At 45.8% G+C, this 17,536-nt stretch overlaps 1 protein-coding gene across 2 annotated transcripts; it reads right to left on the reverse strand.

The window, feature by feature from the left end:
- Positions 1–1,581: 1,581 nt before the first annotated feature.
- Positions 1,582–6,093, reverse strand: LOC119363851 (homeobox protein knotted-1-like 12). 2 transcript variants are annotated; one of them, XM_037629215.1, is made up of 6 exons: positions 5,920–6,093; positions 5,542–5,851; positions 5,322–5,435; positions 5,050–5,194; positions 2,214–2,467; positions 1,582–2,064 (listed from the first exon to the last, which is right to left on the reverse strand). In XM_037629215.1, exons 2-6 carry the CDS (start codon positions 5,737–5,739, stop codon positions 1,858–1,860), a joined length of 918 nt encoding a protein of 305 aa, XP_037485112.1. In that variant the 5' UTR covers positions 5,740–5,851; positions 5,920–6,093; the 3' UTR covers positions 1,582–1,857. The 2 variants fall into 2 exon arrangements, with proteins under 2 accessions (XP_037485112.1, XP_037485110.1); XM_037629213.1 differs by having other exon boundaries at positions 5,542–6,093.
- Positions 6,094–17,536: the final 11,443 nt, after the last annotated feature.

The raw sequence follows: 17,536 nt of genomic DNA on the forward strand, positions 1-17,536 counted from the left end.
TTAATCATCTGAGATCTTGCAATACAAGTATAACTTACTTGGATGAAATAGAACAAGATTAATGCTATTTTCATAGGTATCACCTACTATGGCTGCAATCCTGAAATCATCTTGATATCGACTTCCTTGGCAACTAACACTAATTATGGTACCAATGATTAGCTTCAAGGGTTTACCTATTATTTTTGTTTTCTCTTAATGTTGTTTCTCAGATGTATGTGGTTGTTTCATTGTAAACATCCCACATTTGTCACATCACATTCAATCATATGCAGCCTATCGATGAGATTTGACTGAAAATAAAGATGAGAACAAAACCATAATGATCATGGTCCGAGGAAAAAGTTATCTGAAGCACGTTGTGTTTATTTATTTGTAGCAACGTGGGGGGTTACGTTTCACCATTCAAGCTCAATCTAGTCCATGGATTTTCAACGGAGTTCAATTATCTCTTCTATTATGCAATTGGCTAGGTTAAACGATGATCCGCATTTACTCGGAAATGTTAGAAAATGACGACATTAATCAGCCAAAAAACTATATATCCTATCGTGTGGGTAAATTTTGATGATTAAAACACTTTACCAATAACTACAAAAATTGTTACAATTGTGCTGTGATTGGGGACAGTATGATATAGACTAATGTTTTTCGATAAAGGACACTTTTATTAACTAAAAACATAGCACTAAGCGGATAAAAAATGTGATGAACGACATCGATTTCTGCATAGCAAAGATGGATACAGTCAAGAAACTTCCAGTCTGATGCAAGTAAAGAAATAACGTATGTGCTCATATGGGACCAACACTACGCCGATGTTGAAGGAGGTGGTGGACCGATCCAGGCTGCCATCCATGTCAGGAAAACCTCAATGTCCACACACTCCAACCGCACGCACACTACCTTGAATAGTGGTTGATATTCCGTGATGTGTAACATAGACTACGTACAGGGCCAATGCGCACAATGATATATAAACATAGATTTTTGCCTTTAAAAACAATTCTAATTTCTACATTGGAAAGCGGCCTAAGGCCGATTTGGTATTCCGTCGAGCCTATGATAATATATATTGGCAACACTTATGGGCAGATACAAATTAGACGCTATTTAAATGACTGGCCACCTAGAATATGCAAACTTGCATTGAAAGAAAAGCTATTTGATTGTCTCATCATGAGTACAAAAACTACATTTGTCGCTTCCTTGCTAGTTGCGATGAGCGAGGTTGTCTTTAGTTAGCACAAATGCCCTTCAAAGATTCCACATGAAAATCCTCTAAATGTGTGAGTGCACAGTACATTAGGTGTTTAAGAAATTCCATTACATGTGCTGTATTTATTTGATTTTCTTTATGTTGATATTTTTCTCTATAAATTTGGATCATTAAGTGTTTCAGAAATTCCACAGGGAAATCTTACAGTTCATGATGGATGAAATTCTGGCTACAGCCTATTCAACTGGGTAACGCTAAGGAATTATACAACTTTAAAGCTGCTGAAATTTTCATACAATATACACGTTATCGTGATCATATCCACCTCAACTGTTAAATGAAAAACCAATGTACATAACTGATTCAGATAGGCAACTTTGAACATGTTTCACAAATCTGAAACATACAATCATATCAAATAGGAGATCCAAATACATCTAAACTGCAACCCATCGAATCGAAATTTACAACATTACGGGAGAACTATATGCCATCACTGAAACTAGAGCGAGCCTGTGAATCCGGGAAGGACCCAAAAATTCAATAACAATGTCCATGTATTTTTAACCAGTCCTGAATACAAATATCTTTTCCAATGTGACAATCACCTTTCGCCAGATCGATTGTTCAAAGTAGGTTTACGAACCAAGGCGGTACATGCCGTCAGCCATGAATTGACCGTCCATGTAGAGGGCAGCGGCATTCTGTGGGTGGAATCCTTCCATCATGACAAACGGCATGTCCTCAGACGGTTTCCAATGCCGTTTCCTCTGGTTAATGAACCAGTTGTTGATCTGTTTCTGGTCTAGCCCTGTCGATTCCGCAAGCGCAATCTTTTCTGTCTCCTACACTCACCACATTAACCAACCGGCACAAGCTTTAGTAAGAATACATAACGCAGCTTTCGTTTTAATGGAAATTACATGCGGCTCCGAAATGAGTGGAACAGAAAAAAAAAACCGTAAATTTTATGGGATGGAAGCATGTATCATACCGAGGGGTAAGGCCACTTGTAGTGCAGCTCCCACCAGTGAAGTAGCTTCTGCCTGGCCTCCTTTGGGAGCTTCCCCTTCTTCTTCTTCTTGGAGAACTCTTGCCGGAGGCTGCTCAAATAGCCACTGTACTTCTTCAGAAGCTGGTACTTGAGCTCCTTGTCCTCAGCGCGTGGGTCTATCTCTGGCGGCTCATTTTCACGCCCGCTAGCGTCCATTTCATCCTCGGAAGAGCCAACGCCTTCACATTTGCCATCTGCAGGTAAAAAATTGCTAATGGTAAGATACACGTGTTTTGTCGAGATCAGAATGGTTATCACGGCCAGACCTGGTTTCAGACTTTCAGTCTCCACCATGTCGGACAGCAATGGGGTGGTTGCAGTATTCAGAAAGCCCATCGCTTGTCTATAAACAAATCTATCATTTTAGGAATGCATGCAGGATTCGAGTGTAACAGTGTAATTTTGGACATCTAGTAGTGTGGCTACAGTCCCAATTAGCTGCACTTTGCAATGAGCTGAATAAGACCGAATCAGACCGAAACGGCCATGGTTTGTCAGTTGAAACTGATACCAATCTGACCATTACCTGATAGACCAGTTTCGAAGTGTTTATTTGAACGTATCACAAAACAGAGGAAAGCCAGCAACTATAGCTATAGTCTTGTAAGCTGTAGTTGATCCAATGTTTTTCAAAGATATTTGTTTCCACATAAGACTGATTTTATAGATGCTCAGGGAGTCAGGGTAACAAAGCAGTAGCCCTGCAATATACTCCCTCCGTCCCATAATATAAGAGCTTTTTTGACACTAGTGTAGTGTAAAAAACGCTCTTATATTATGGGACTGAGGGAGTAATTGTTTTTGTATGGCATGATGAATATTGGAACAAAACATCTTACAAAATTGACTGTTTTCTAAGAAATTTGCCAAACTAATTAAAATGAGCAAACGAAAGGAAAGAGACAAAATGTGCACCATACCATCAGAGGAACCCAATTGCTTATATTAAACATTATCTAGGCACAATATCATTGAATACAGTGAAGATCGCCTTAAGAATAAACAAATATCGTTTGACCATAACTTCAGTTCAGATGTGCAAGAATAATAGTGGATCTACAGATAAGAATAATAATATTTTGTTGATTGACTTGAATGGAATCCCATGAAATGTCCACAATATTTCCTCAATAACGTTTTTCTAAAATTCCCTCAAACAAAATGTCTACAATATGTTACCCTAATTTTAATTTGTTTAATCTATGCAACCTTAAATTGGTGTGCATGCACCTTAAACAGACCGCTAAGGACGGATGGAGGGGCGCTCAGGCACCAAGCCACGTCATCCCTTAAACCTCACTGGTTTGATCTCTTAATTGACACATGGTTAGCTCAAATGATATTAGAGGTACTAGAAGAATAGGAGGACAAACTAGTTCATTGTCTCTCCACATGCACCATATATTGTTCTGTGTGCACATTCAACAAACACAATTGAAACTGTAACTAATAAAATAAATAGTACGTAGTTGCTAAATTTGATGCAGAGGCCAGGGACAATCCTTCTTTTCGAAAAAACCCGTAGTTGCTGAATAAACAAGATGTAGATTATCACCAAATGGCCAATAAATAAACAAGATCTAGATTTTCACCAAATGGCCAATATTCTGTAATGTTGATCTCCTTGGAATGCATGCATACCACAACATGGCCAATGTTCTGTACACAAGGAATTATTCTCTGAACACATATATACCACAACAATATATAACACCTTGAGCTGTTGATCTCCTTGGAATGCATGCATACCACAACCATGGAGATTGGAAGAACACAGTGTAGTCGTCCCCTGGCAACAGCGCATCAGATATCCCCATTATTCTGCTAAAATCTACCCACACACTGTATATATGTACTAATGTACATGTCCTACCCACAAGCAGAATAGTGCCCCTTGAATGCCCCCCGGAAGACACGACCGCCAGCACATCCGTGCTGCACCCTGCACTGCACCCAAGCTATAGAGCTGGGAAGAACAATAAAGAGCAAAAAATATACGGACTACAGTCCTTGGAACAGTACTGGAACACTTCTTTTTGCGAGACTGGAACACTTGTGATCTAGCTACCTTGCTAGCCATAATGGAGTTTTCACAAGGCTTTTGTGATGATCTGTAAGAAAATTAATCAACTATATATGTTTTCCCTGCTAGTAGCTGGTGCAAGAAAAGAAGAGATGATTTGAAGCTTCATGCATGGAGATCAATGATTCTCCTGCAAGCTAGCAGCCTTGGAACCCTAACACAATGGATTCTAGTGTCTTGTCGTGAAGTGAAAGGAAAAGAAAAAGGAGAGAAAGAAGGGATTAAAAATTAAAAAAAGGATTAGTTCAAAAGCTAGCATGTGTAGTGTGCTCAATTAGGCATATGCAATATGATAATCCTAAACGAGAGGAGGAGAACCATGAGACATGGCTCCTCACTGTGCCCTCAATGCCAACCAAAGCTAGCTTCAGATTATTAGTTGATTAACTAATCAGTCACTATTTAATTATGTTTAACTAGTGGTAATAATTTATTAGTGCACACAAAGCAAAGGTCTCTGCCCTTCTCTTTCCAAGCCCTCCCATCATAAACTAATATACAGGTTAATTAAGAACAGGCTAACAATGGCTATGATCCAAGGCAGCCACCTCAATCATCCGGAGCAACCGTTTCCCAATGCGGAAGGCCTTCCTCCGAGACCCACATGGATGCAGCCAGAGATACATATATAAAACGAACAAGCATGTACTAGTAGTCTAGTAGATGGGATGGATCATGGAAGGGATGGTTTACCGGCAAGGGAGAGGCGCGCGGAGCCGTGGCCACCGCCGGTGATGGAGTCGAGCTGCGCCTCCACTCGCTTCAGGAACTCCATGGCCTCCTCTATCGGCCGCGTCAGCTCCTCCCTGTACTTGGCGAGCATGTTGCAATACGCCTCCTGCAATTTCATTAGCACAAGGAGTTAGTTCGTTCTTAGTACTAGCTGGAACAAGAACCGGCAGATGAAGAATTAAACGGCCATGGCATGGTGTGTGTGATCGAAATCGGGGAAGAAGAAGACGTACCATGAACTGGTCGAGCTCTGGGTCGCGAGCCTCGTGCAGCCGGCCCGGCGGGTGGGCGTCAAGCTTCGCTGCCATGGCCGTCAGCCGCTCCAGCACGTCCGGCGGCGCACCGACCTGCAAATCACGCAAAAGAAAAACGCGTCTATATCATGCTTGCTGATACAGTCGAGCCGTTGGATTAATGAAATTAGCAATTTTCATGAGCGTATAATATATGTACTTTCTGGCAGTCGAGGTAGGCGACGAGGAGGGCGGTGTACTGGGGGTGCGCCATGATCTTGGCCTTAATGGCCTCAGCCTCCGCTTGCGAGATCTCCTCGCCTCTGCTCTTGTGGTGGTGGAACTGGTACTGCGACGACCCGGCTGCTGCGGCGGCCTGGTGCAACGCGAGCGGTGTGCCGTAGTACGTTCCGCCCATCGGGCCTGGCCCGGAAGCCACCGTCGTTGTCGACAGTGGCTGCAGCTGCAGGAAGGATGAAGAAGCCTTGGAGCTGCTGCTGCCCCCTTCTCCAGCTCCGAGATTCCCAAAGCTGCTCTGATCCATGAGCAAATTAACAAACCCTAGCTTGTAAGAAGAGAGAGAAAAATAGAGCTCAACCGATAGAGATCTCTTCTCTATGCCTCGCAGCTCCGTGTACGGCAGTAATGGCGGCTTGGGAGAGGCAGGGAGGTGGATATTAATGGGCCGGAGAGGGAGATGGACGCGGAGTGGAAGGGAAGGGAAAGGTGGGGGAGCTAGCTAGCCGGGCTGTGCGTGTGAGTGGCTGGTGGCGATCCTCTTTCTCACGTCAAATCACAGCGGAGGGGGAGATGTATATGTACACCTGCTTCCTGCTGCGCTCGCATGGAATACTAGCAGCCTGTTCGGAACTGGAGCTTGTTTTTCGCATATATTGTTTTAAATAACCAGCTATGCTGATGTTTCTGTAACGCGTCCTGGGGTGTTTCCGCTCGGCGACTCGGGCTCCCCAACCCTAGCCGGCGCCGGGGACTAGCCCATCCTCCTCCCCTCCTCCCGCCCCCGCTGGAGGACGCCCCCGGCTTGCGCCCGGAGGCCGACGGCGGTGGTGGGGGCTCTTCCTCCCTCCCGCGTTTCAGGGGTGGCGGGACCCAACATGCGTGGAGGTGCGGCCGATCTAGAAGCGGCGGCGTTGGCTTCAACGGTGGCGGCGGTCGGCCCTGTCTCGGCCACGGGCGGCTGCTGCGGCGGCTGGTCTGCATCGGACGGTGGCGCGATGCGGTCTTCGGCGGAATGTCATTTGGCTTTAGATCGGCCGTGACGTCGAGGGCCTGGTGGACTGCTTGGCGGCACCCATGGCAGATTTGTTTTGGCCAGTGTAGCCAGTGGTGGTGGTCTTTTTCGTCGGCGGTGGCCGGCCAGAAGCTTGGTGATCGGATCTCGAGATCCATCATCTAGTCCCGGCTGCGCGTTGGGGAGACATGGTTGCCGGTGGAAATTGAGCCGACGACAGGCGATGACGGCGCTCTACGTCGTTACCTTGATGAAGGCATCGTCGTGTAACTACTGTCGACCCATTCGTGCGGTGTTCCAGATCGGACGATGGCGGCACTGCGGTGTCGTTTTCTTTTGGGAGCATCGTTTGTGGATCAACGGTGCAAGTCAGAGGCAAGAGGTAGAGCGACTTCGTCTTGCACGGAGCTTCGGTGGAGATGTCAAGTCATGCCTGCCCGACAGGTGCTACGCTTGGTCATGCCTGGTCGGCAGGTGCTATGCATGACAGATCCTCCAAGGACTTCAAGTTGTGTCAGCTGATGATACTTGGCAGCATGGTGCTGAGGTGTATCAGTGGCGACCGTGACGTGTTCAGCTGTTTGCGCACAGGGAGGAGGTGCCGTTGGGCGCCGTGGTGGTGTCGACGATAGCTGGACCGAGCAAGGTTGATGTATCAGTACAGTTCTGAAGATGAAGCGGTGGCAGTTGACGGCGGCGGCCTCTGAGAGCACGCCGGACCAGTGTGTGCCCTAGACCCGGCAAGTGGCCAGGTTGGGGTCTCAGGTCTTAGATGTTAGCCTTGGCTGCGATGTCTGTTTGGTATTAGGCCAGGCTATCTGCGTCCCTTTATCAACTGGATAGGTGTAGCGACAGTTTGTTGCTTAGACGGTGGCTTTAGGGGCTGTTTGGTTTCTGCCCAGATCAGCCCTGCCAAATCGCTGGCGTTGTTGGCGAGCCAAAAAATTGGCGACCGATTCCACCGCCCACGTATCTACCAATGAATTGGCGTAAAAGTAGGAGAGGAAGGCTGAGACGGGTTGGACTACCAATTATTTGGATCCCTCCAAACGCCAACCCGAGGCTGGTCAACAACCAATTTTTTGATCAGGCAACTCATGGTCATAAACCAAACAGACCCTTAGTTTTACTGTTGTATTGATTTTGTAAGGTCTTATGAGAATAATTAATAAAGTGGCCGGATGCATCGCCCAAATGCAGAGGTCGAGGGTCATCCTTCTTTTCTAAAAAAAATTTAAAATAACCAGTTATGCCAAATCCAAATAGCGGCTCAAATAACTATAGAATGGCTATAACTCTTATGGTCCAGTTCTTTTTACTTTATCGGAGAATAATATGAATACAAATTTGGTTTTTCTATTTTTTTAAAAAAGACTTTCAGTCTATTCATCTTCAATCAAGGTAGTACAACAAATATTAGAAATTTGGATTTTTTTACCCGCAGAAGAAAAACACTAGAAATAATAAAACTTACATGCAGATCTGTAGACCACCTAGCGACGACTACAAGCTCAAAACCTTATGATGGCTATTTACAGTGGTTTTACGTGACTTTACTAAACTAAGTGTGAGTGTAGAATAGCTTATTCTACACCTCAGTAACAATATATACAAAATATAGTAACACACTATGCCAGGTATAGTAATTTTCGTAAGAATGTACTAAATTACAAACTTGGGTAGTAAAAAAATATTTTTTGAATTACTACATTTTATACACCGTTTTACTAGATTTTTTATATAGCGTTACCAGGGGTGTAGAATAAGCTATTCTACACCCCACGCTTAGAATAGCGTTACACTTAGATGAATTAGTGAATACCTTTTTACTCAGATGAAAAATGAAATCCATATGGTAAAAAAGGCCTATACATAGAAATACTCCAGAAAATATTATCAAACAACAACAATAAAGTCTCTAGTTCCAAACAAGTTGGGATAGGTTAGAGGTGAAAAAGAAAAGATCTCGCGACCAACTCATGGTTCTGACACATGGATAGCAAGCTTTCACACACCCTTGTCCATAGCTAGTTCTTTCGTGGTACTCCAACCCTTCAGATCTCTCTTTACGGACTCCTCTCCTCTCATGTCAAATTCGGTCTACCCCAGCCTTTCTTGACATTATTCCCACGCTTTAGCCGTCTTCTATGCACTGGAGCTTCTGAAGGCCTACGCTGAATATGCCCAAACCATCTCAGACGATGTTAGACAAGTTTCTCTTCAATTTGTACTACCCTAACTCTACCTCATATATCATCATTCCGCACTCGATCCTTCCTCGTGTGGCCACACATCCATCTCAACATGCGCATCTCGGCCACAACTAACTGTGGAATATGTCGCCTTGTAGTTGCACAACAGTCATCGCCATACAATATTGCGGGTCGACCCACCGTCCTGTAGGACTTGCCTTTTACCTTTTGTGGCACTCTCTTGTCACACAGAATGCCAGAAACTTGGCGCCACTTCATCCATCCGGCTTTGATGCAATGGTTCATATCTTCATCAATACCCCCATCCTTCTACAGCATTGACCCCAAATATCGAAAGGTGTCCTTTTCTAAGGCATCACCTGCCCATCAAGGCTAACCTCCTCCGCGTGCCTAATAGTACTGAAACCGCACCTTATGTACTCGGTTTAAGTTCTACTAAGCCTAAAACCTTTCGATTTCAAGGTTTGTCTCCATAACTCTAACTTATTATTGAACCCCATCCGACTATCGTCAACTAGCACCACATCATCCGCGAAGAGCATGCACCATGGGATATCCTTTTGTATATCCCTCGTGACCTCATTCATCACCACTCTAGAAAATATTATAGGAAGATCCAAATACCGATCCCTAGTCTTAGAAGTTGCATACTGCAAGGTCTTCAACTGAAATCTACATTTTCCACGATCTGATGGCTTGTCATAGACTATCAAGTATTTTCCACGAGTAAGTTTTTCCTTCTGAGCAACATGGCATACAAACCAATGCATAGAACCACACGTATGCAGTCAAAAACCATCAACTGAAATCTATTGTCGCGAAACATTGAGGATGGGGAACTGGACGCGGCGGCGAACCTTCTGGATCGGCTGGGGCAGGGCTACCGGGGAACGCGCGTGCAATGGCTAGGGCGGCGTCTCTGGTCGTGCGGCTGCGGAGTTCGCCCCCATTGCCGGTGGGAACCCGCGTGTTGTATGGCGATGGTGGGCACGACGATGGCCGAGATTCGGATGCCTTCCAGATCTTCATCAGTTTTGTCCATTGACGGAAGGCGACGTGATGAGGGGTCGGTGAGGGATGCGGGTTCCCCGCCGGTTATCCAGTGGCTGCGCGTGCCATCACGGCATGGGTCAGCGCTGACCCGGGTAGCAGCTGGTTTGGAGTGGCACGAATGCATGTGAAAACCATGTCGATCTTGGACATGGTGGACAATGGCAGTGTCTTGGGCGACGTATCCTTATAGAAGGCATCACCTGTTACGATAGTCATCACCTTGTTCCCGCTGCTCCGGGGACCCCGGATCAGGAGATGATGGGGCCTTTAGGGCCCTCATTATTTATAATGACCCTCACACGCTTGGATCTGATTTTGATACGGTTTCCTCTCAGCAGAGTTTCCAAAAGATGATATCTCGCAGGTGCCGAGTGTCGACCATGCCCCAGTGGACGTGGAGAGTGACACTGAGTAGTAGTACCATGAGGATAGCGGTGAGGAGGAGGAGAGTGACGAGGAGTTGGACATCGAGTAGGGAGATGAGGCAGAATCTTCCCCGCCCGAGAACGTTCCCTGGGAGCACCGCACCAAGGCGCACCATGACCCAAGCGCTCCCGCGGGCGGCGTTTGGGCGCCAAGTGCCCCGAAGCCAACTGCTCCTATTCTCAGCACGCGTAGATCAAAGTGCGACCGGGCCAATTTTACAGTGACAGTCAGAAGCAGCCCAAGCATACTGCCAGCAAGCCTCGAAAGGCCATGACCCTACCAAAGGTCAAGGCGGTCATGCCAGTGGCCTCGACGCAAGTAATGAGATTGAGTCTCTTCGTTGTGTAAATTTGTCTTAATTAACAGCCGAGTGATTCCACGACTGCAGCGCCGATACGTTGACGACTTCACCAGATTCGAATGCTCCTGGGAAGGGCCAAACTGAGGCCGACGCCATGGATGCCGCTACTTCCAAAGGTACCGATTGGTTTGTTCTTTGAATTATGTCCGAGTTGTAGATTAGCCGAAGTTCTAACACGCTAGTGAATGCAGCGCCGACTGGCGTGATCCAGCTCGACGACAACGACAAGCCAACTCGCCTAACCCAGAGGCTGACGAGAGGATGCCTCCTGGCACTGATGCCATCATGCTAGAGGTACTCTTCAAAGGCCGAGTGGATTGGGTCTCACCAGCGAAGACGACCGCCAAGACTGCTTCACCGGCAAAAGCCATCGCAAATCCTACGGGCCCGAGTGTGACGACTCGGATTAGTATTGATCTCGCGGCTACGGCTCCAGCTCCTCCACAAGTGTCGACCCTACAACCTGCCCCAATCACCTTGTTCTCTCTACAGAGGGTCCCAGAAGACCAGGTTGGGGCGAGCAAGGAAGTTCTGATTCAAGTCAACTTGATGAACGAGCGTTTGAAGGAGGCGTACGGCGCCATCAAGGCCTTGAAGAAGAATGTCTGAGTAAGTACCATTGTAATTACAATTTTCATTTGGCGTCTTGAAGATCTTTTGGGTTTGCCATTTTCTTTCGAGTTGCCAGTGGATTTATACGGGGTACATCCACTGGGTGTGTTTGTTCCAGTGGGAGCACTCTAAGTGCAACCACTAGGTGTAGTCCTCAAGACTGTCGTCGATTGCGGGCAATCGGCGGGAATATGAGACTTAAGTTTTTTGTATGGTTTTTCACTCGGATTAGCCGGAGAGATTCCAAGTTAGCTTATACTTGTGGGGGCACGTTGAGTGAACCCATTGGGTGTAGTCCCTGAGACTGTCGTCGACTGGTAGCAGTCTGTGGGAGTCTTAGAACTTTTAGCGTCTTTTGCTTTGAGCATGATTTCCAACCGTTTTTTGTGGACCGTCTGAGTGGAGGTCCTTTAGTGGGCTCACGGTGAGTGCACCCACTGGGTGTAGTCCCCGAGATTTCCATCAATTGCGGGCAATCTATGGGAGTCTTTTAGAACTGACACTTTGCTGATTTTTGCACTCGCAGTGCAACTAGCCACACGACTGGCCGAATGGGTGTATTTGTAAGTTTTTTAAGTGCGAAAAACTTTTGACTATGAACTAATCATGAATCACAGTCTGGGATTGAGCAACCCTGGTAGGTTTTTAAGGCCGAAAAACTTTTGACTATGAACAACTCATGAATCAGATTCTGGGCTTGAGCAACCCAGGTAGTCGCAGGTTTGTTAAACTTTGTATCCAACTGATCGTCTTGTTGCTTTGTAACAGAGGGCATGCGAGCTCAGAAATCACTATGCCGCTCTGGAGAAGGAGGTGTTGCAGCTTCACTTGGACTTGGACGCTAGGAAGCACATGAGCGAACGCCTCGCCCAAGAGAAGCGCACCCTGGGAGGTTAGTTTCACCATATGACTACTCATTGAAGAATGCCCAACTTGTAAAGAGGCTTAGGACCTATATTTCTGTAGAAACCATGAAGCAGGCCCTAGAGGATAAGGACACCAAGTAGGCGGGGGCCTGAAAGAATGCGAATGCAAAGACCAAGGCGGCTGAGGACTCGTTGAAGTCAGTCGGCAAGCTCAACAAAGAAAACAATACTCTAGAGGTTGCTGCCGAGGTGGTGAAAGGTGAAATCTAAGCTTAAGAAGCACTACGCCGAGTGAGAGACCAAGTGCAGTACCCAGGTGAGTGCCTTTGAGGAAGAGAGGAAGAAGCTGAACGACCAGGTCGCCAAGCTCCTCAAGAAGAAGGCGGAGCATGAATAGTACGTCAAAGACTTCAGTGAGGAGATGAGCAAGAAGCTCGAAGGTATGATATCTAGTCGAGTGAATCTCACTTACGCCTGAATTTTTACCAGTGTTGATCCCTGTGTTGTTTCCGCCGATAGAGTTCTGTGTCAATGTTGAGCTAGAGACTGAGTGGGTTGAGAAGGACCTGGATCCCTCCAGGCAGATCCTCAAGGACAGCGCGCCATGGAAATCCTTTGCCTGGATGATCGCCTCGAGAACGCCATGGGGTATATCACCCACTTGAAGTCTGCCATGGTGAAGATCAACAAGGAGTTGCTGCCAGACAAGAACCTTCAAGGTGATCTAGAATCTTTGATGGATCGAATTCACGTGATCCCCAAACGAGTCTAGTCCTGGAAAAGATCTGCGGCCCGCTGTGGAGCTGATATGGCACTTCCACTCGTCCGCGTCCACTACAAGGATATGGATGAAGAGAAGCTGAAGTCCCTCAAGGTCGTCAAGAAGAAGAAAATTTAAGCTGCCACTCGGATCGTAGATGGCATCGATCTGGACACATTCATTGACCCGGCTAGTCCGTCGTCTGATGTGTGATCGAAAAACTTTATTCCTAGCGAATTTGCCTCAATATGCGGAGTGGTTTTTGTTGGAAATATGCCCTAGAGGCAAAAATAAAATGGTTATTATTGTATTTCCTTGTTCATGATAATTGTCTATTGTTCATGCTATAATTGTATTAACTGGAAACCGTAATACATGTGTGAATACATAGACCACAACATGTCCCTAGTGAGCCTCTAGTTGACTAGCTCGTTGATCAATAGATGGTTATGGTTTCCTGACCATGGACATTGGATGTCATTGATAACGGGATCACATCATTAGGAGAATGATGTGATGGACAAGACCCAATCCTAAGCATAGCACAAGATCGTGTAGTTCGTTTGCTAACAGCTTTTCTAATGTCAAGTATCATTTCCTTAGACCATGAGATTGTGCAACTCCTGGATACCATAGGAATGCTTTGGGTGTACCAAACGTCACAACGTAACTGGGTGGCTATAAAGGTGCACTACAGGTATCTCCGAAAGTGTCTGTTGGGTTGGCACGAATCGAGACTGGGATTTGTCACTCCGTATGACGGAGAGGTATCTCTGGGCCCACTCGGTAATGCATCATCATAATGAGCTCAATGTGACTAAGTAGTTAGTCACAGGATCATGCATTACGGAACGAGTAAAGAGACTTGCCTGTAACGAAATTGAACAAGGTATAGGGATACCGCCGATTGAATCTCGGGCAAGTAACATACCAATGGACAAAGGGAATTGTATATGGGATTGATTGAATCCTCGACATCATGGTTCATTCGATGAGATCATCATGGAACATGTGGGAGCCAACATGGGTATCCAGATCCCGCTGTTGGTTATTGGCCGGAGAACGTCTCGGTCATGTCTGCATGGTTCCCGAACTCGTAGGGTCTACACACTTAAGGTTCGGTGACGCTAGAGTTGTTATGGGAAATAGTATGTGGTTACCGAAGGTAGTTTGGAGTCCTGGATGTGATCCCGGACGTCACGAGGAGTTCCGGAATGGTCCGGCAATGAAGATCGATATATTGGACGAAGGGTATTGGAGTCCAGAAGTGTTCCGGGGGTACCAGGCTATGGCCAGCATGACCAAAAGGTGTTTCGGGAGCCCCGGCAAGTGTTGGAGGGCCTCATGGGCCAAAGGGGAAGGGGCAAACCAGCCCACTAAGGGGTGGTGCGCCCCCCACACCCTTTCCCACTTTAGTTGGGGAGGTGGGGCGCCTCCACCTAGCTTGGGAGGCAATCCTCCACATGCTTGGCTTGTGGGGCAAGTCTCCCTAGGATTTTCCCTAGGGAGATCCAATTTGCTTGGCCGCCGCCCCTAGGGGAAACCCTAGGGCGCCTCCCCCTCTCCCCTTGCCCCTATATATAGTGGAGGGGTGGGAGGGCAGCCGTACCTCTTCCCCGGCGCAACCCCCTCCCTCCTCCAACACCTCCTCCTCCTCCATAGTGCTTGGCGAAGCCCTGCCGGAGAACCACGAGCTTCATCGCCACCACGCCGTCATGCTGCTGGAGTTTTCCCTCAAATTCTCCTCTCCCCTTTCTGGATCAAGAAGGAGGAGACGTCCCCGAGCTGTACGTGTGTTGAACGCGGAGGCACCGTCCGTTCGGCATTAGATTGGATCTTCCGCGATTTGAATCGCTGCGAGTACGACTCCTTCATCCGCGTTCTTATAACGCTTCCGCATCATGATCTTCAAGGGTATGAAGATGCAATCCCCTCTCTCTCGTTGCTAGTATCTCAATAGATTGATCTTGGTGATGCGTAGAAATTTTTTAATTTCTGCAACGATCCCCAACAGTGGCATCATGAGCTAGGTCTATGCGTAGTTTCTATGCACGAGTAGAACACAAGTTGTTGTGGGTGTCGATTTTGTTCAATTTACTTACGGTTACTAGTCCTATCTTGTTTTGGCGGTATTGTGGGATGAAGCGGCCCGGACCGACCTTACACGTACGCTTACGTCAGACAGGTTCCACCGACTAACATGCGCTAGTTGCATAAGATGGCTAGCGGGTGTCTGTCTCTCCCACTTTAGTCGGGTCGGATTCGATGAAAAGGGTCCTTAAGAAGGGTAAATAGCAATTGGCATATCACGTTGTGGTTTTGGCGTAGGTAAGAAACGTTCTTGCTAGAAACCTATAGCAGCCATGTCAAAACTTGCAACAACAATTAGAGGACGTCTAACTTGTTCTTGCAGCATACGCCGTGTAATGTGATATGGCCAAAGGATGTGATGAATGAAATATATGTGATGTATGAGATTGATCATGTTCTTGTAATAGGAATCACGACTTGCAAGTCGATGAGTATGAAAACCGGCAGGAGCCATAGGAGTTGTCTTAATTTATTGTATGACCTGCGTGTCATTGAATAACACCATGTAATTACTTTACTTTATTGCTAAACCGTTAGCCATAGTAGTAGAAGTAATAGTTGGCGAGACAACTTCATGAAGACACGATGATGGAGATCACAGTGTCATGCCGGTGACGATGATGATCATGGCGCCCCGAAGATGGAGATCAAAAGGAGCAAAATGATATTGGCCATATAATGCCACTATTTGATTGCATGTGATGTTTATCATGTTTTTGCATCTTATTTGCTTAGAACGACGGTAGCATAAATAAGATGATTCCTCGCTAAAATTTCAAGAAAGTGTTCCCCCTAACTGTGCACGGTTGCGAAGGTTCATTGTTTCGAAGCACCATGTGATGATCGGGTGTGATAGATTCTAACGTTCGCATACAACGGGTGTAAGCCAGATTTACACATGCAAAACACTTAGGTTGACTTGACGAGCCTAGCATGTACAGACATGGCCTCGGAACACAATAGACCAAAAGGTCGAACATGAGTCGTATAGTAGATACGATCAACATGAAGATGTTCACCGATGATGACTAGTCCGTCTCACATGTTGATCGGACACGGCCTAGTTGACTCGGATAATGTATTACTTAGATGACTAGAGGGATGTCTATCTAAGTGGGAGTTCATTAAATAATAAGATGAACTTAATTATCATGAACATAGTCAAAAGGTCTTTGCAAATTATGTCGTAGCCTACGCTTTAGTTCTAGTATTTTAAGATATGGTCCTAGAGAAAAAATTAGTTTAAAGTTGACAGTAGCAATTATGCAGACTAGGTCCGTATACTGAGGATTGTCCTCATTGCTGCACAGAAGACTTATGTCCTTAATGCATCGCTCGGTGTGCTGAACCTTGAGCGTCATTTGTGGATGTTGCGAACATTTGACATACATGTTTTGATGACTACGTGATAGTTCAATGCGCAATGTTAAACGGTTTAGAATTGAGGTACCGAAGACATTTTAAAACGTCGCGGAACATATGAGATGTTCCAAGAGCTGAAATTGGGATTTCAGGCTCGTGCCCACGTCAAGAGGTGTGAGACCTCCGACAAGTTTCTTAAGCCTGCAAACTAAGGGAGAAAAGCTCAATCGTTGAGCATGTGCTCAGATTGTCTGAGTACTACAATCGCTTGAATCGAGTGGGAGTTATCTTCCAGATGAGATAGTGATGGTTCTCCAAAGTCACTGCCACCAAGCTACTAGAGCTTTTGATGAACTATAACATATCAGGGATAGATATGATGATCCTTGAGCTATTCGCGATGTTTGACACCGCTAAAGTAGAAGTCAAGTAGGAGCATCAATTGTTGATGGTTAGTAAAACCATTAGTTTCAAGAAGGGCAAGGGCAAGAAGGGGTACTTCATGAAACGGCAAATCAGTTGCTGCTCTAGTGAAGAAACCCAAGGTTGAACCCAAACCCGAGACTAAGTGCTTCTGTAATGAGGGGAACGGTCACTGAAGCAGAACTACCCTAGATACTTGGGAGATGAGAAGGTTGGCAAGGTTGACAGAAGTATATTGGATATACGTTATATTAAATGTGTACTTTACTTGTACTCCTAGTAGCACCAGGGTATTAGATACCAGTTCGGTTGCTAAGTGTTAGTAACTCGAAATAAAAAGCCACGGAACAAATGGAGACTAGCTAAAGGTGAGATGACGATATGTGTTGGAAGTTTTTTCAAGGTTTATGTGATCAAGCATCGCATGCTCCCTCTACCATCGAGATTGGTGTTAAACCTAAATAATTGTTATTTGGTGTTTGCATTGAGCATACACATGATTGGATTATGTTTATCAAAATATGGTTATTCATTTAAGGAGAATAATGGCTACTTTGTTTATTTGAATAATACCTTCAATGGTCTTGCACCTAAAATGAATGGTTTACTGAATCTCGATCGTAGTGATACACATGTTCATGCCAAAAGATATAAGATAGTAATGATAGTACCACATACTTGTGGCACTGCCACTTGAGTCATATTGGTATAAAACGCATGAAGAAGCTCCATGTTTGATGGATCTTTGGACTCACTCGTTTTTGAAAAGATTGAGACATGCGAACCATGTCTATTG

Source organism: Triticum dicoccoides, chromosome 2B, assembly GCF_002162155.2.
Source record: "Triticum dicoccoides isolate Atlit2015 ecotype Zavitan chromosome 2B, WEW_v2.0, whole genome shotgun sequence".
Taxonomy (NCBI): Eukaryota; Viridiplantae; Streptophyta; class Magnoliopsida; order Poales; family Poaceae; genus Triticum; species Triticum dicoccoides.

Coding starts and splice junctions, on each gene's coding strand:
- LOC119363851 (XM_037629213.1), bottom strand. CDS start 5,865: ATGGATCAGAGCAGCTTTGGGAATCTCGGAGCTGGAGAAGGGGGCAGC. Junction 5,436..5,541: donor CCTACCTCGACTGCCAGAAA/GTACATATATTA, acceptor CGTGATTTGCAG/GTCGGTGCGCCGCCGGACGT. Junction 2,065..2,213: donor ACAAGTGGCCTTACCCCTCG/GTATGATACATG, acceptor TGGTGAGTGTAG/GAGACAGAAAAGATTGCGCT.